Source organism: Dipodomys ordii, unplaced genomic scaffold (assembly GCF_000151885.1).
Source record: "Dipodomys ordii isolate 6190 unplaced genomic scaffold, Dord_2.0 Scaffold42, whole genome shotgun sequence".
Classification (NCBI taxonomy): Eukaryota; Metazoa; Chordata; class Mammalia; order Rodentia; family Heteromyidae; genus Dipodomys; species Dipodomys ordii.
This window is the reverse complement of record NW_012267258.1, coordinates 1,026,248-1,038,695: the sequence shown is the minus strand read 5'-3', so window position 1 is coordinate 1,038,695 and position 12,448 is coordinate 1,026,248. Positions and strand designations below refer to the sequence as shown.

At 46.4% G+C, this 12,448-nt stretch overlaps 1 protein-coding gene across 1 annotated transcript in view; it reads right to left on the bottom strand.

Annotated features, from left to right (window-relative positions):
* Galnt6 (polypeptide N-acetylgalactosaminyltransferase 6) overlaps positions 1-12,448 on the bottom strand; it is a 50,443-nt gene that overhangs the window by 19,501 nt on the left and 18,494 nt on the right. The window contains exons 3-4 of the mRNA XM_013018777.1: positions 11,284-11,877; positions 8,814-8,986 (exon numbers count right to left, since the gene is read on the bottom strand). Coding sequence (XP_012874231.1) covers positions 8,814-8,986; positions 11,284-11,774 — 664 coding nt within the window. The 5' untranslated portion in view covers positions 11,775-11,877. The remainder of the gene's footprint in view (positions 1-8,813; positions 8,987-11,283; positions 11,878-12,448) is intronic.

The window sequence follows — 12,448 nt, the reverse complement described above, 5'->3', positions numbered from 1 at the left end:
GGTCTTCGCTCTTCTCTGTTCTGAAATTCTTTTCTTCTCTTTCTTTTTTTGTTATTTCTCACCTCTGGTTTTTCTCTGAGTGTTCGTCTTTTTGTTGTTGTCGGTCTCTTGGGGAGATTAAGCGTTGGAACTCGAACTCTCTTTTTGGTTGGAGAGAGCTGTGGCGTTTCCCTACTGCTCCGTCGCCATCTTGGTCCCCCCTCTCCCATATGGAACTTTTTAAGGGATTAAAAAATAACAAGCTAAACAGATTTAAAGTACATTTTAAAAAGTGGCTGGATCATAGCTCAGTGGTAGAGTACTTCCTTACCACATACCCACATAGATACTATCTCCCCTCCCATTAAAAAAAAAAGTCAGATACCAGTAGCTCACACCCTATAATTCTAGCTAATCAGGAGGCTGAGATCTGAGGATCTCAGTTCAAAGCTAGCCCTAGCAAGAAACTCTATGAGCCTTTTAAAAAAAATTGATTTTATTGTTAATGTGGCATACAGAGGGGTTACAGTGACATAGGTAAGGCTGAGTACATTTCCTGCCGGACATTGTTACCCCCTCCCTCATTTTTCTCCCACTTTCCCTCCTCCTAACTACCCCCTCTCAGGTTGTAAAGGTCATTTCCAACATGTTGTCTTGTGAGTATCGCTGTTGCATTGGTTTGCCCTTTGCCGTTTGTCTCACCAAAAAAAATTTTGTTGTTCCCCTTTCCCTTCCCCAATTCAGATAAATATATATGCAAGACACGGGGTCTAAAATCAACTAAAGTGACAAGGAGAAAAAAATGAAAGAAAAAAAGAAATAACTTCATGCAGTACATAAAAAGCAACAACAAAGAAAAACCTCTTCACTCCAATCAACCTCCAAAAAGGCCGGAATGAGAATTGTGGCTTAAGTGGTAGATTGTTAGCCTTGAACACAAGAGCTCATGGACAGTACACTCAGGCCCTGAGCCCTGAGTTCAAGCCTCAGTACTGGAACACACACATACACACACACACACACAAAGTAAAAAGAGGACTGGACACACACACACACACACACACAAAGTAAAAAGAGGACTGGAACACACACACACACACACACACACACACACACACACACACAAAGTAAAAAGAGGCCAGGCACCAGTGGCTTATGCCTGACTTGGGGGGGGGGGCTGAGATCTGAGGATCACAATTCAAAGCCAGCACAGGCAAGAAAATCTGTAAGACTCATCTCCAATTAACCACCAAAAAACCAAAACAACAAAAACAAAAAACGTGGAGCTGTGCCTGAAAGTTGTAGAGTGCTAGTCTTGAGCAGGAACAGCACCCAGGCTCTGAGTTCAAGTGCCACAACTGACAAAAAGAAAAAAAGAAAACAAAGTGAAAAGGAACTGTGTCCCAAGTGTTCTCCAGGGGCCAGACGCAGAGCTAGGGAGCAGGGTAGAATGGCGAGTACAGCCAAGGTGATCATTTGTCCTGTGGAATGCATCACCTTGGTGCAAGGCCAACCCTGGAACAAATGGTGATGTACACCAAGCCTCGGGGCCTTTGATTGGGTGGTTCCCTTGCTGGAGAACACTCAGAGTGGACTTTCTTGGCTAATGTGACTAATAGAGTTCTGTAATGGCTTTGGATTCCACCTGAAATCCTCAGGGCATCACAAAATTGCTCTATTCTGAAGGAATCCATCTTAAAGTGCATTTTATATTATATCTATCTTACTTAAGTTTCGTTAAGTGTTCTTTTGGCTTATCTGTGCTGCTGTTCTGTTCTTGACAATGCAGAAGGAAGTCGCTGATAGTTTCAGAGGTCGGGGAGAATGAGGACAATTACAGGTGTCCTGTCTAAGATAATGAACTCAGCCTTGTGTCTTGCCCTGAAAACAGTGCTTTACAAACCACAGATCCTGGAACAATTCAGTTGGTTGCCATTGATCCCTCCCTCTCACTCTCTCCCTCTCCCTCTCCCTCTCTCCCTCTCCCTCTCTCTCTCTCTCACACACACACATACACATTTACTGCAACCAAACACTTGACCCCAACTCTATGCCAGTCACTCAACTAGGTGCTTTGCTATTTATTTTCTTCTTGAATCTTCTCTAAGAAGCTTACAGCTCTAGAGACTAGGAAGTACTGATCCCAAGATAAAAGATGAAAACTAAGACCTAGAGCCATGCATGAGTCCAGGGTCACAGCTATTATGGCGACAGGGTGCTAACCACTCTGTGTCTAGTGGGTTCTCCCTGCCCCTCTAGGAACAGGAGGTTGCTCAGCCAGGACTTAATGTGCAGGGGTTTCCAGGTGGCTCCTCTGCAACTTCCCCGCCACCCCATCTGAGGCCTTGCCACTTTCCCATGTGTGAGACCCCAGGAGGAGAGAGGAAAAAAGGACTTTGGCTGAGCTGTTGTTTTGGTCACTGCTAGGAAGGTAGAGCCACTGGAGAAGAAAACTATAATTTGGAATATCAACTGCTTTCTTTTTCAATTCTTCTGGATACAGGTGCTGGAGCTGACATAGTCTCATGTGGATGGAAGCGTTCAGGCAATCATCTGAGAAGGGGCTACATCTTATTCCAGGAATGTGGCATCTTGCCTCTCAGGCCAGGACCTCCTAAAGCTTCATGTGACAGTTTCAGCCAAGCTGTCACTCAGCAAACATCCGCTGAGTGACTGCCTGAGGCTGGCCAGGGATCTGTGTGCGTCATCAAAGAGCTCAGACTCACTACCCAACTGCAGCCCCAAGTGCTACTCTGACAGGAGGGAGGGAGGAACCCACGCAAGCAAGCAAGCAAGCAGGAGCTTGGGTTCCCCTGAGAACTTGCTTAGCTTTGCTGACAGGAAGCTCACAACAGTGGAGCTAACCCACTGATGAAGCATCACAGGAAGAGGGTTTTGTGGCAAGAGACTGAAAAGCTTTGAGCTGTAACCATGGTGGGGGTGCTCTACAAAGCTCTGAGTTCTACAAAGTTCTCCCAAACTTTCCTCCCAGTCTCAGGTGGCCACTGGACCTGAGGACTTGAAGCTCCAGCCCCAGACCCCAGGCCCTTCTACAGGAGTCAGACAAGTCCCCTAAGTAACGCCACTTGCCCTTCCCTTGGACCCCCAGACATGCGACCCACAAAAGAGAGTATCACGGCTGAGCAAGGAGACAGGCCAGCCCACTCATATTCTCTTATCCTTCAGATGATTATTTATTTACTCATTCATTTATTCATTCACTTATTTCTTTTGTTGGTACTGGGGCTTGAACTCAGGGCTACAGCCTTACAGCTCAAGTGGTATTCTACCACGTGGGCCAAGCCTCCAGTCCAGCATTTTGCTAGTTAATTGATGATAGAGTCTTCCAGACTTTTCCATCCAGGTTTGTTTTGAATCATGATTCCCCCAGGTCTCAGCTTAATGAACAGCTAGCATTAAAGGCATGAGCCACTGGGGCCCAGTTAGATAACCACTTTTTGATTTGGCTTCAACACTCCATTGTATACACTTCATTCAGTCTCAGGGTTTAAAAGACCATGTGCAGTTGGGTACTCCCAGCACTTAAGAGGCCAAAAGCAGGAGAATCATAAATGGGAGTCCCGTCTTGGCTACACAGTGAGATAAGAAAGGAAGGAAAAATAGAAAAAAAGCAACCTTATTGTGGGGGTGGGGAGAAGAGAGGAAGGACTAGAAAGAGGAGTAGGAGGAAGAAGAGAAGAAAGAGAAGTAGGGAGGGAGAGGGGATGCATTCATGTACAGGAGGCTCTCAGGTCTTTCTCCTTGGTCACGTGGATCATGTGGATGATTACTAGAACCCGATACCTCCCCCAGGCTCTCTCCATATCACTCCACCATCTGCTCATCAGCCAGCACTGCCAGTTCTCTCTCCACCTTGCCACTCTAACCAGAAAGTGCAACTCGTTTCTGAGCTCTGTTCTACACCCTGGCAGCTACAGGGAGCAGCAAAGGTCACTTTCTTTTTTTTCTGGTGCTGAAGATTGAAGCAAGGACTTCATGCATCCTGGGCATGCCCTCTACTACTGAGCCACATCCCTCGCCCCAGAGTTATCTCTGAAATTATAAATCTGATAATTCCTTACATTCATTCTTCTTTCTCCTACTCTTCTCAACCCTCCTGTCCTCCCCTCTTCTCTCCTTGCTTTCCCTCTCTCTCTCATGGCAGTACTGCAGTTGGAACTCAGAGCCTTACTAGGCAGGTGCTCTACCACTTGAGCCACATCCACAGTTCTTTTTTTGTTTTCAGTTATTTTTTTTAGGTAGGGTCCCATGTTTTTGCCTGGAACCAGCCTCAAATTGCAATCCTCTTAGTTTTCCCTGACAGCTGGACCCGAGATATGTACTACCATGGCTCAGTTTATTTGTTGAGATGAGGTCTAGAGAATTTTTTTTGCCTGGACTGGCTTCAAACTGTGATCCTCTCAGTATCTGGCTCCTGAGTAGCTGGGATTACATGTGTGAATCATCACACCCCATTGTGTTTTGTTTTGTTGAAACTGAATTTCACTAAATAGCTCAGGCTGGTTGCAAGTTTACAAGTTTCCAGCTTCGGCCTCCTAAGTGCTGGGATTTACTGGCACTTACCACCATGCCTGCCTCTACATCATATAATTTCAGTAACAGTGTGTTAAAGAGGTACTTAAAGTTTTTCCATTTCCTAACAAATGGGGCAATGTCATTCTTTCTGATGGAGGCATAGAATTCCATTGTGTATATATACCACATTTTCTTGATCTATTCATCTACTGAGGGGCATCTGGGCTGGTTCCATATCTTAGCTATAGTAAATAATGCTGCAATAAACATAGTTGTGCTGGTAGCTTTAGTGTGGTCTTGTTTGTAAATGCCCAAAAGTGGGATTGCTGGGTCATAGGGGAGCTCTATGTGAAGTCTTTTGAGGAACCTCCATACCGCATTGCCCCATTTGTTAGGAAATGGAAAAACTTGGAAAAAATTATATTAAGTGAAGTAAGCCAGGCCCAAAGAAACATAGGTCCCCTGGTTTCCCTTATTTGCAATATCTAGTATATGTATGAGTCAAGTGGAAAAGGTCAGATAATGTGATGTTAGGAAAATGAACCCTTAGATATGTATTTTAATGTTTTTTTTCTTTCATGCATTTGTTTCTAACGCATTTATAAGATTATCTCTTTGTTGCTTTGTATGTCCCTCCCCCACAGTATAACCCCTGCTTTCACTATATTTGATGTCAATATAACTTGTAGAGGAGATGGGGAAAAACAAGTCGTTTAAGGATACAGGTGGACCTGTTGCAACAATGAGAAGTACAAGTTGTCATGTCGAAAATGAGCTTTACAACGTTGGTGTGTGTGGGGGGAGGCTGGGAAGGGATGTGAAGGGTAAACAAAGGAGGAGACTGCAATGCTTGGTAAGAAATGTACGCATTATCCTGCCCATGTAATTGTAACCCCTCTGTACAGTGTGTTCACAAAAAAATAAAATAAAATAAAAAGAGGTACTTAAAGACAAGTTCAAGCTGGGTGCTAGTGAGAATTATGGTTTGAAGCTAGCCCAGGCAGACAAATAGAGACTTACTTCCAAATTAACCCGCAAAAAGTGAAAAGTAGAGGCATGGCTCAAGTGGTAGAGCACCAGCAGTGAGTAAGAAAGCAGAAGGAAAGAGCAAGTCCTGGATTTCAAGCTCCAGTACCATAAAGAAAGAAAAGAAAAGATGGGTGGATGTTTTTTTACACACACACACACACACACACACACACACACACACGTTTAAAATCTAGGCACAGGCCATTGCTTACAAAGGTCTTATGATTCACTCTTGCTCACCTTTCTAAACTCATTTGTGCCAGCGTCCTTTCTGTTTCTTTGTCTACTTCTTTCCAGTTGTGCCAGCTTTCTTTCTGGTTCATTAATAAGTCATTCTTCGGGGTCTTTGCACTGGCTGATCCCTTGTGAGAACACTCAGAGTGGCTTTCCCTGGCTACTCTGCTTACAGCGCTCTCCGGTTATTCACTAGCTTAGTACCTTGCTTCCTGTTCTTTCTTCCCTCTGAGGCAATTTCTTCAGAACACTTACTATTATCTGAAATTATGTGCTTTCTTTTCAACTAAAAAAAAAGAGCTACAAAAAGACAGGACAATCAGGAGTGAAGTCTGGGCCCTGGTTCTGATTTGTGGTGGGGAAGAAAAACTTTCCTAGCCTAGCACTGTGTTTCTATTCCCCTGTATCAAATGGTCATATACTGAAGGTCACAGCACTGCTGCTGGGAGAACAGAGAGCAGGGGACATTGTATTTCAGAGAGACACGGCCCTTGTTTGTGTGTGTAATGGGAGCCAGTTAATCTGATCATGGTCAAATGTGTAGGAAATTTTATCCGGCGGCGGTGGACTACAGAGATTTCTGACCATGGATCTGAGGGGTTTTATCCTTTCTCCACTGAACTAAACAGTGCTCAAAGCATCTCTAGAGTCTGCAAATTCTCAGGTAGAGGCATATATTTTAGAGTGCACCCACTCCCTGGAAATGGAAGTATATGCAAAATGTGCTCTGAAAATTATACCTTACAAAAGGGAGAGGAAGATAGAGTCTTCGATCCTTCCCTCCCTCCCTTTCTCTTTCTCTCCATCCTTCCCTTTCATTCTTTTTTTTTGGGGGGGGGTTCCGGTCGTGGGGCCTGGACTCTGGGCCTGGGCACTGTCCCTCAGCTCTTCAGCTCAAGGCTAGCACTCTACCACTTGAGCCACAGTGCCACTTCCGGCCTTTTACTTTTTGCTTATGTGGTGCTGAGGAATCAAACCCAGGGCCTCATGCATGCAAGGCAAGCGTTCTACCACTGAGCCACATTCCCAGCCCCCTTTCATTCTTCTATTCTTTTCTTCCTCTCCCTTTCTCCCTCCCTCCTCTCCCTTCTTCTGTCTCTGTCTCTCTCTCGCTCTCTCTGTCTCTCTCTTATGTGCTGGTCCTGGGACTTGAACTCTGGGTCTGGGCTCTGTCCCTGAGCTTTTTTGCTCAAAGCTAGCACTCTATCACTTTGGCCACACCTCCACTTCTGGCTATTTGGTGGTTAGTTGGAGATAAGAGTCACAAACTTTCCTGACTAGGCTGGCTTTAAAACAAGATCCTCAGATCTTAGCTTTCTGAGTAGCTAGGATTACAGGCGCGAGCCACCAGCATCTAGCTTGTCTGTCCTTTTTTTGGGGGGGGGTCAGTCGTAGGGCTTGAACTCTGGGTCTGGGTGCTGTCCCTCAGCTCTTCAGCCCAAGGCTAGCACTACCCCTTGAGACACAGCGCCACTTGCATCTTTTTCTGCTTATGTGGTACTGAGGAATCAAACCCAGGGCCTCAGGCATGCAAGGCAAGCACTCTGCCACTGAGTCACCTTCCGCCCCTTGTCTGTACTTTTTAAAAGTGCTTCCAAGTGTCTTCCTTTCCCAGGGAAAATGTGAGCTCCTTGGAGAAATGGTCTCAATAGTATACTCACTCAGTCCCTCCTTCACCTTCAGATGCCCTGCTCCTCTCCCAGAATCCCCCCAACCCAACAGTCAGTTGGAAGCTAGGGGTCATAAGGAGAGGCAGCTGCTATACTAGAATGGCCCAGGACAGACACTGGAGGTGGAATTGCTTCCTAGCCTCTATATGGGAGCATAAAAGCCCTTGTGCCACCTGGGAGGAAGGCCCAGCAACAGATGTTCCATCCATCTATGTCTGTCCCCCAGCCCTTTTCTGGCCATCACTTTATTGGGCATTTCATGGTTCTAAGACCAGCTTTCCAGACTGTTGGTCCTCTGCCTCTCTTCCTGCCAAGTGCCCTCATCCAAAGCTGACTCTCTAACCAAGTCCATTCTTAGCTTAGACACTTTCAAGTGCCTCCTCATGTCCTAAGCCTAGCATGAATGTCAATTCAGCCCTCTTTCAGACTCATTTCCTACCATTTCAAAGCTAAGTCAAAGCTATACCATATCTTTCTAATGAGCGCATTCAGATCTCTATGATGAGTCTGCTGAGATTCTTCCTAGGATGCCTGTGTCCCTGCATACTCTTCATTCCAGCCCAGCTCTAATCCAGCCTCTACTATGGACCAACCCAGCCAACCAGGCCAAAAGAGCCCTCCCTGGCTACCTACTCCCACCACCTACTGCTCCCACACAATGAATGCAGTGACACTAGTGCTGATGGATCTCTACCCCGTTTATCACCTTCCGCAGCCCCCTCATCTGGCAGATGAAGGAGACAACTGTCTTCATTTTTAGAAAAGGAAACTGAACTTCAGAGAGGCTAACTGCTTGCCCAAGGTCATAAAAACGAGAAGAATCAGAGCTGAGATTTGGACTTCTGGTGCTGGACTCTGCAGTTTACGTCCTTGTGACACCTGCTAAAGGCATGTTCTAGCTGTACCTAGGAGGGTCATTAATCCTTTCAGGGAAACATCTATTTGTCATGGCATATCGTGGCACACCTGAAGCCTAGGTCATACCAGGCACTTAGGAGATGTTGGTAGAATTGATTCGAGGTTGTGATAGGTGTTGGTGAATAACCTCACTCACAGAGTAACATCTGTAGCCACAGAACTTCCAACATGGAAGAGAAGAAGAGTGATCTAGAAGGCAAGAAATGAGGGCAGGCTTATCCCTTGCCTAGCCCTGGCTTCTCGAGATTATTTCTGAGTTGGGCCTAGCAGCTCTTAGGAAAACTTGGATGGCAAAGCTCTCTGAGTTTTCTACCCCACTGTACCCCACGCCTGCCTACCTTCTTTTTCCTTCTGGCCCTTGGGATACATCAGATGCCAGGTAGACCTGCTTTCCTTCTCAGAGTACCCTGAGATTCCCCCCTACTCCCAGAGTCCCTCCAGCCTCACCCTCTGTGCTGGCGTCATCCACCAGGATGATCTCCTTCAGGAAGATGGCGGGACTGGTGTGCAGGACGCTGTACACGGTTCGTAGCAGAGTGGACCAGGCCTCATTGTGGAACACAATGATGACGCTGGTGGTGGGCAGAGGAGGACAGCGACGGAACTTCTGGTCCACACACCTGGAAGGATGAAAGTATGGACATAGATCTCTAGGTCCCTGGGTGTTCCAGAAATAGGGAAAGCTCTTCCTGAAATGTACCCCCAAACCATCCTCATGCTTTGGAACCATCATTTTCTGTTGTAGTGGGAGCAGTACTCCCTTGTCCTTTGCTCCCCACCATCCTGGTTGAGCTCCTGTACCAGCCAACCTATTCCAATCCTCCCCGCTTCCCCTCGCCAACTCCCAGAGCAGCCTCTACACCCCAGCAGTGATGCTCAGGCTCCCCTACTGCCTGCCTGCCTCATTTGCTCCCTGCTATCAAATGAGGAGTTCCCAGGCAGAGGTGGCTCTCCCTCTGTAACATATTCACTGCATCAAGTGTGATCCAATCTGGAGGCCCCAGAGGAGTAAGTAATAAAGGGCAAAATTGACATCTGAGAAAAGTGACTACAATTTCCACTCAATGTCAGGAAGAGGCTCTTCCCTTCACAGCTGGCCATTTTCAGGTCCTCTCCCATCCATTATCTCACTAACTCCCTGTAAGATGATTCTGCTATCACAGTCAACTTCCTGTGACCTTGTCTCTATCCTCATCCACTCCAGGGACCATTCTGTGTGGCATATGGCCATGCTGCCACTTAGACACTGCATCTTGGGGTGGAGGGATGGGGCCCAGATTTCAAGGAATCATGTGACTTAGCACCTCTCATATCCTCTCACAGAGAGATTAAGATGAGACTGGTCAGGGAGATTTCTCATGGATTCTCCATGTGGTTTGCTAATCTCCTTTGCTGGCTGCTCCAGGCCAATGCCCTTGTTCAGGAGCTACCAATGACTGCGTCTGGCTCTTGGTCAATGGGGACAATAGTTGGTCCAACCTTGAGGAATCCCAGACTCACATCTCTAAAAAAAAAACATGCATTTTAAAAAGCCAGTTTTTATGGCTTATGACTGTAATCCTACCACTCATGAGGGAGAGGCAGGAGGAGCATGAATTTGAGGCCAGCCTGGCTACAAGATTATCTTTTTGGTTTTGTTTTGTTTTTGTCAGTCCTGGTGCTTGAACTCAGGGCTTGGATGCTGTCCTTAAGCTTTGTACTCAAGTCTAAGGCTTTACCACTTGAGCCACAGCTCCCCTTCCAGCTTTTTGATGGTTAGTTGGAGATGAGATTCTCATAGATTTTCTTGCCTGGCTTGTTGTGAAGCGCAATCCTCATATCTCAGCATCCTGAATAGCTAGGATTACAGGTGTGAGCTACTGGTGCCCCATGAGGAGAACAAGGAGGAGGAAGAGGAAGAGGAGGAGGAGGAGGAACAAGAGTCGTCATGACTTTGTGGATGAAGAGTTCTCCTGTGGCAAAAGGACAAAAAGGGTCTAATTCTTAAGCTGAAAAACATGCAGCAGGGAAGACACAAAATCTGTAACCTGGGGACAGGTGACACAGCTGTTGTCCCATTAGAGTGAAGTGGGTGGGGACAGCTCAAAGATCTAGGCTGTGATGTTCCTGCCTAAAGCTGAAAGTAGAAAACAGCTTCAGATAAAGGTTGGAGTGATGCTAGAGATATGGCTCAAGTGGTAGAGTATCAACCAAGCAAGCAAGCTGAGTAAGCCACAGGCCCTGGTACTGGCAAAAGTAATTAATTAATTAAAATTCTCAGGTGGACCCATTGCAACAATGAGACGTATAAATCATTATATCGAAAATGAACTTTACAACTTTGGTGGGGGGAGGAGGAGGTTTGGGTGGGAGGGCGGGGGGGGGGGAAGTGGGGATGGGAAGGGGAAACAAAGGAGGAGGCTACAATGCTTGATAAGAAATGTACTCATTATCTTGCCCATGTAATTGTAACCCCTCTGTACAGTATTTTCATAATAAAAAAAATAAAATAAAAAAGTTCTGGAGTGACTTCATGGCCTTGTGATCTTCAAAATCCTGGCTGTGCCCAGGAAACATCAATCTCCCATCCACTCAGAATCAGAGCCCACACTTTGAGGAAGAGGGCAAAGCACACTAAATCCACAGCAGACATATGCCCCTGCATCAGATCCTTGTCCCAAGCCTTGAGCTCCTTCTCCATCCGGTCACCTCTGACTGTGTTTCTCTCTCCCAGGTTTCTGTTGACCTCTGGCCCTGACCATAACAGTCCTCAGCACCAGCCCTAGGATCAGGGCATTTGATCAACAAGAGAAACTGAAAGGAAATCTTGCCTATGTTCACAAATATCCTTCAACTTAGTTCCTGGCACTTGGCTTGTGGCTACACCTTTGGGAATACCTTGACTTCCCCTAACTCCTAGGCCTGAGGTGCTACTTACTCAGGAGGCCGGGTGTCCGGACCCAGGGACCTCTGCAGGGAGATGCGGTCACTGGCAAAAGCATTGAAACAGTGCTTCTTATAGCCATCTTCCTTTTCTTGAATCTCCAGAGGGGTCCACTTGCTCTTCTTAAATGCATACCCATCTGCTCCAGGACTATTGGGATCTTGTGGTGGCCTCTCCCAAAAGGGCTTCAGTTCAGCATGTGTATAGAATCCAGGGAGGCAGGACTGGTTTGTGGAGAGCACAGGCTGCTGGGGCTCTGGGGCCCCAATCTGCAGCTTAGGCATTGAATCTCTAAAGTTGTTCACAGCTCCAAGCATGAGGTCTAGGACATGATCCTTCTGACCTACCAGGGACTTCAGCCATGGTTTTTCTGTAGCCTGCTCCTTGCTGCTGACATCCTTTTGCCGAATGAAGAGGAAGAACATGAAGGCACTTCCCACCATGGCCAGGCGCAGGGGCATGTGGCGTCTACGAAGGAGCCTCATCCTTCACAACAAACCGTCAACCCAGCAGCGTCAGCTCCAAGCCCTGGGATGCACCCAGAAAATAGTTTGAGATATGGTGGCAGCCACACTTTGAGACCTGTGCCTAAGAAGGGAAGAAAAGAGAGACAGAAAGAGAGAGATAGAAAGAGAGAGAGAGAGAGAAAGAGAGAGAGAAAGAGAGAGATATGAGCTAAACCAGAATAGGGAGTTGGTTAGGGGCTCACACTCAGGCTTTGTCCTGAATGGTCTCCTCACCCTCCCAAAGCGAGAGTTTAAATCCCCTTCCTTTGTAAATTGAGGAAACTGGACTCAGTGCTTCTTTCCTGCCCTAAGGCTTGGACACTTGTGGGTTACAGTAAGAATCATTGAAATTATGTGAAAAGAGTCAACATATTTTACTATTTATTGAAACAAACTCCAGGAAATGGAAACACTGGTGTTGTTGGTTGGGGTTTTTTGTTTTTTTTTTTGGTTATCATGTTGGTGGTGGTGACATTTGTTTTTGCTTTTTTCTTTTTTTAATTCTAGTAGATAAAAAGGGGACATATAAAGGGAGAGGGGGGAAGGATGAACAAATGCAATCATGCTACTCAGTATACAATGTGGACAATGACCTATGTAACTGTGTTAGGGATGGGAAGGGGCTATTGGGGAAAACTAAAGGAAGGGGTGGC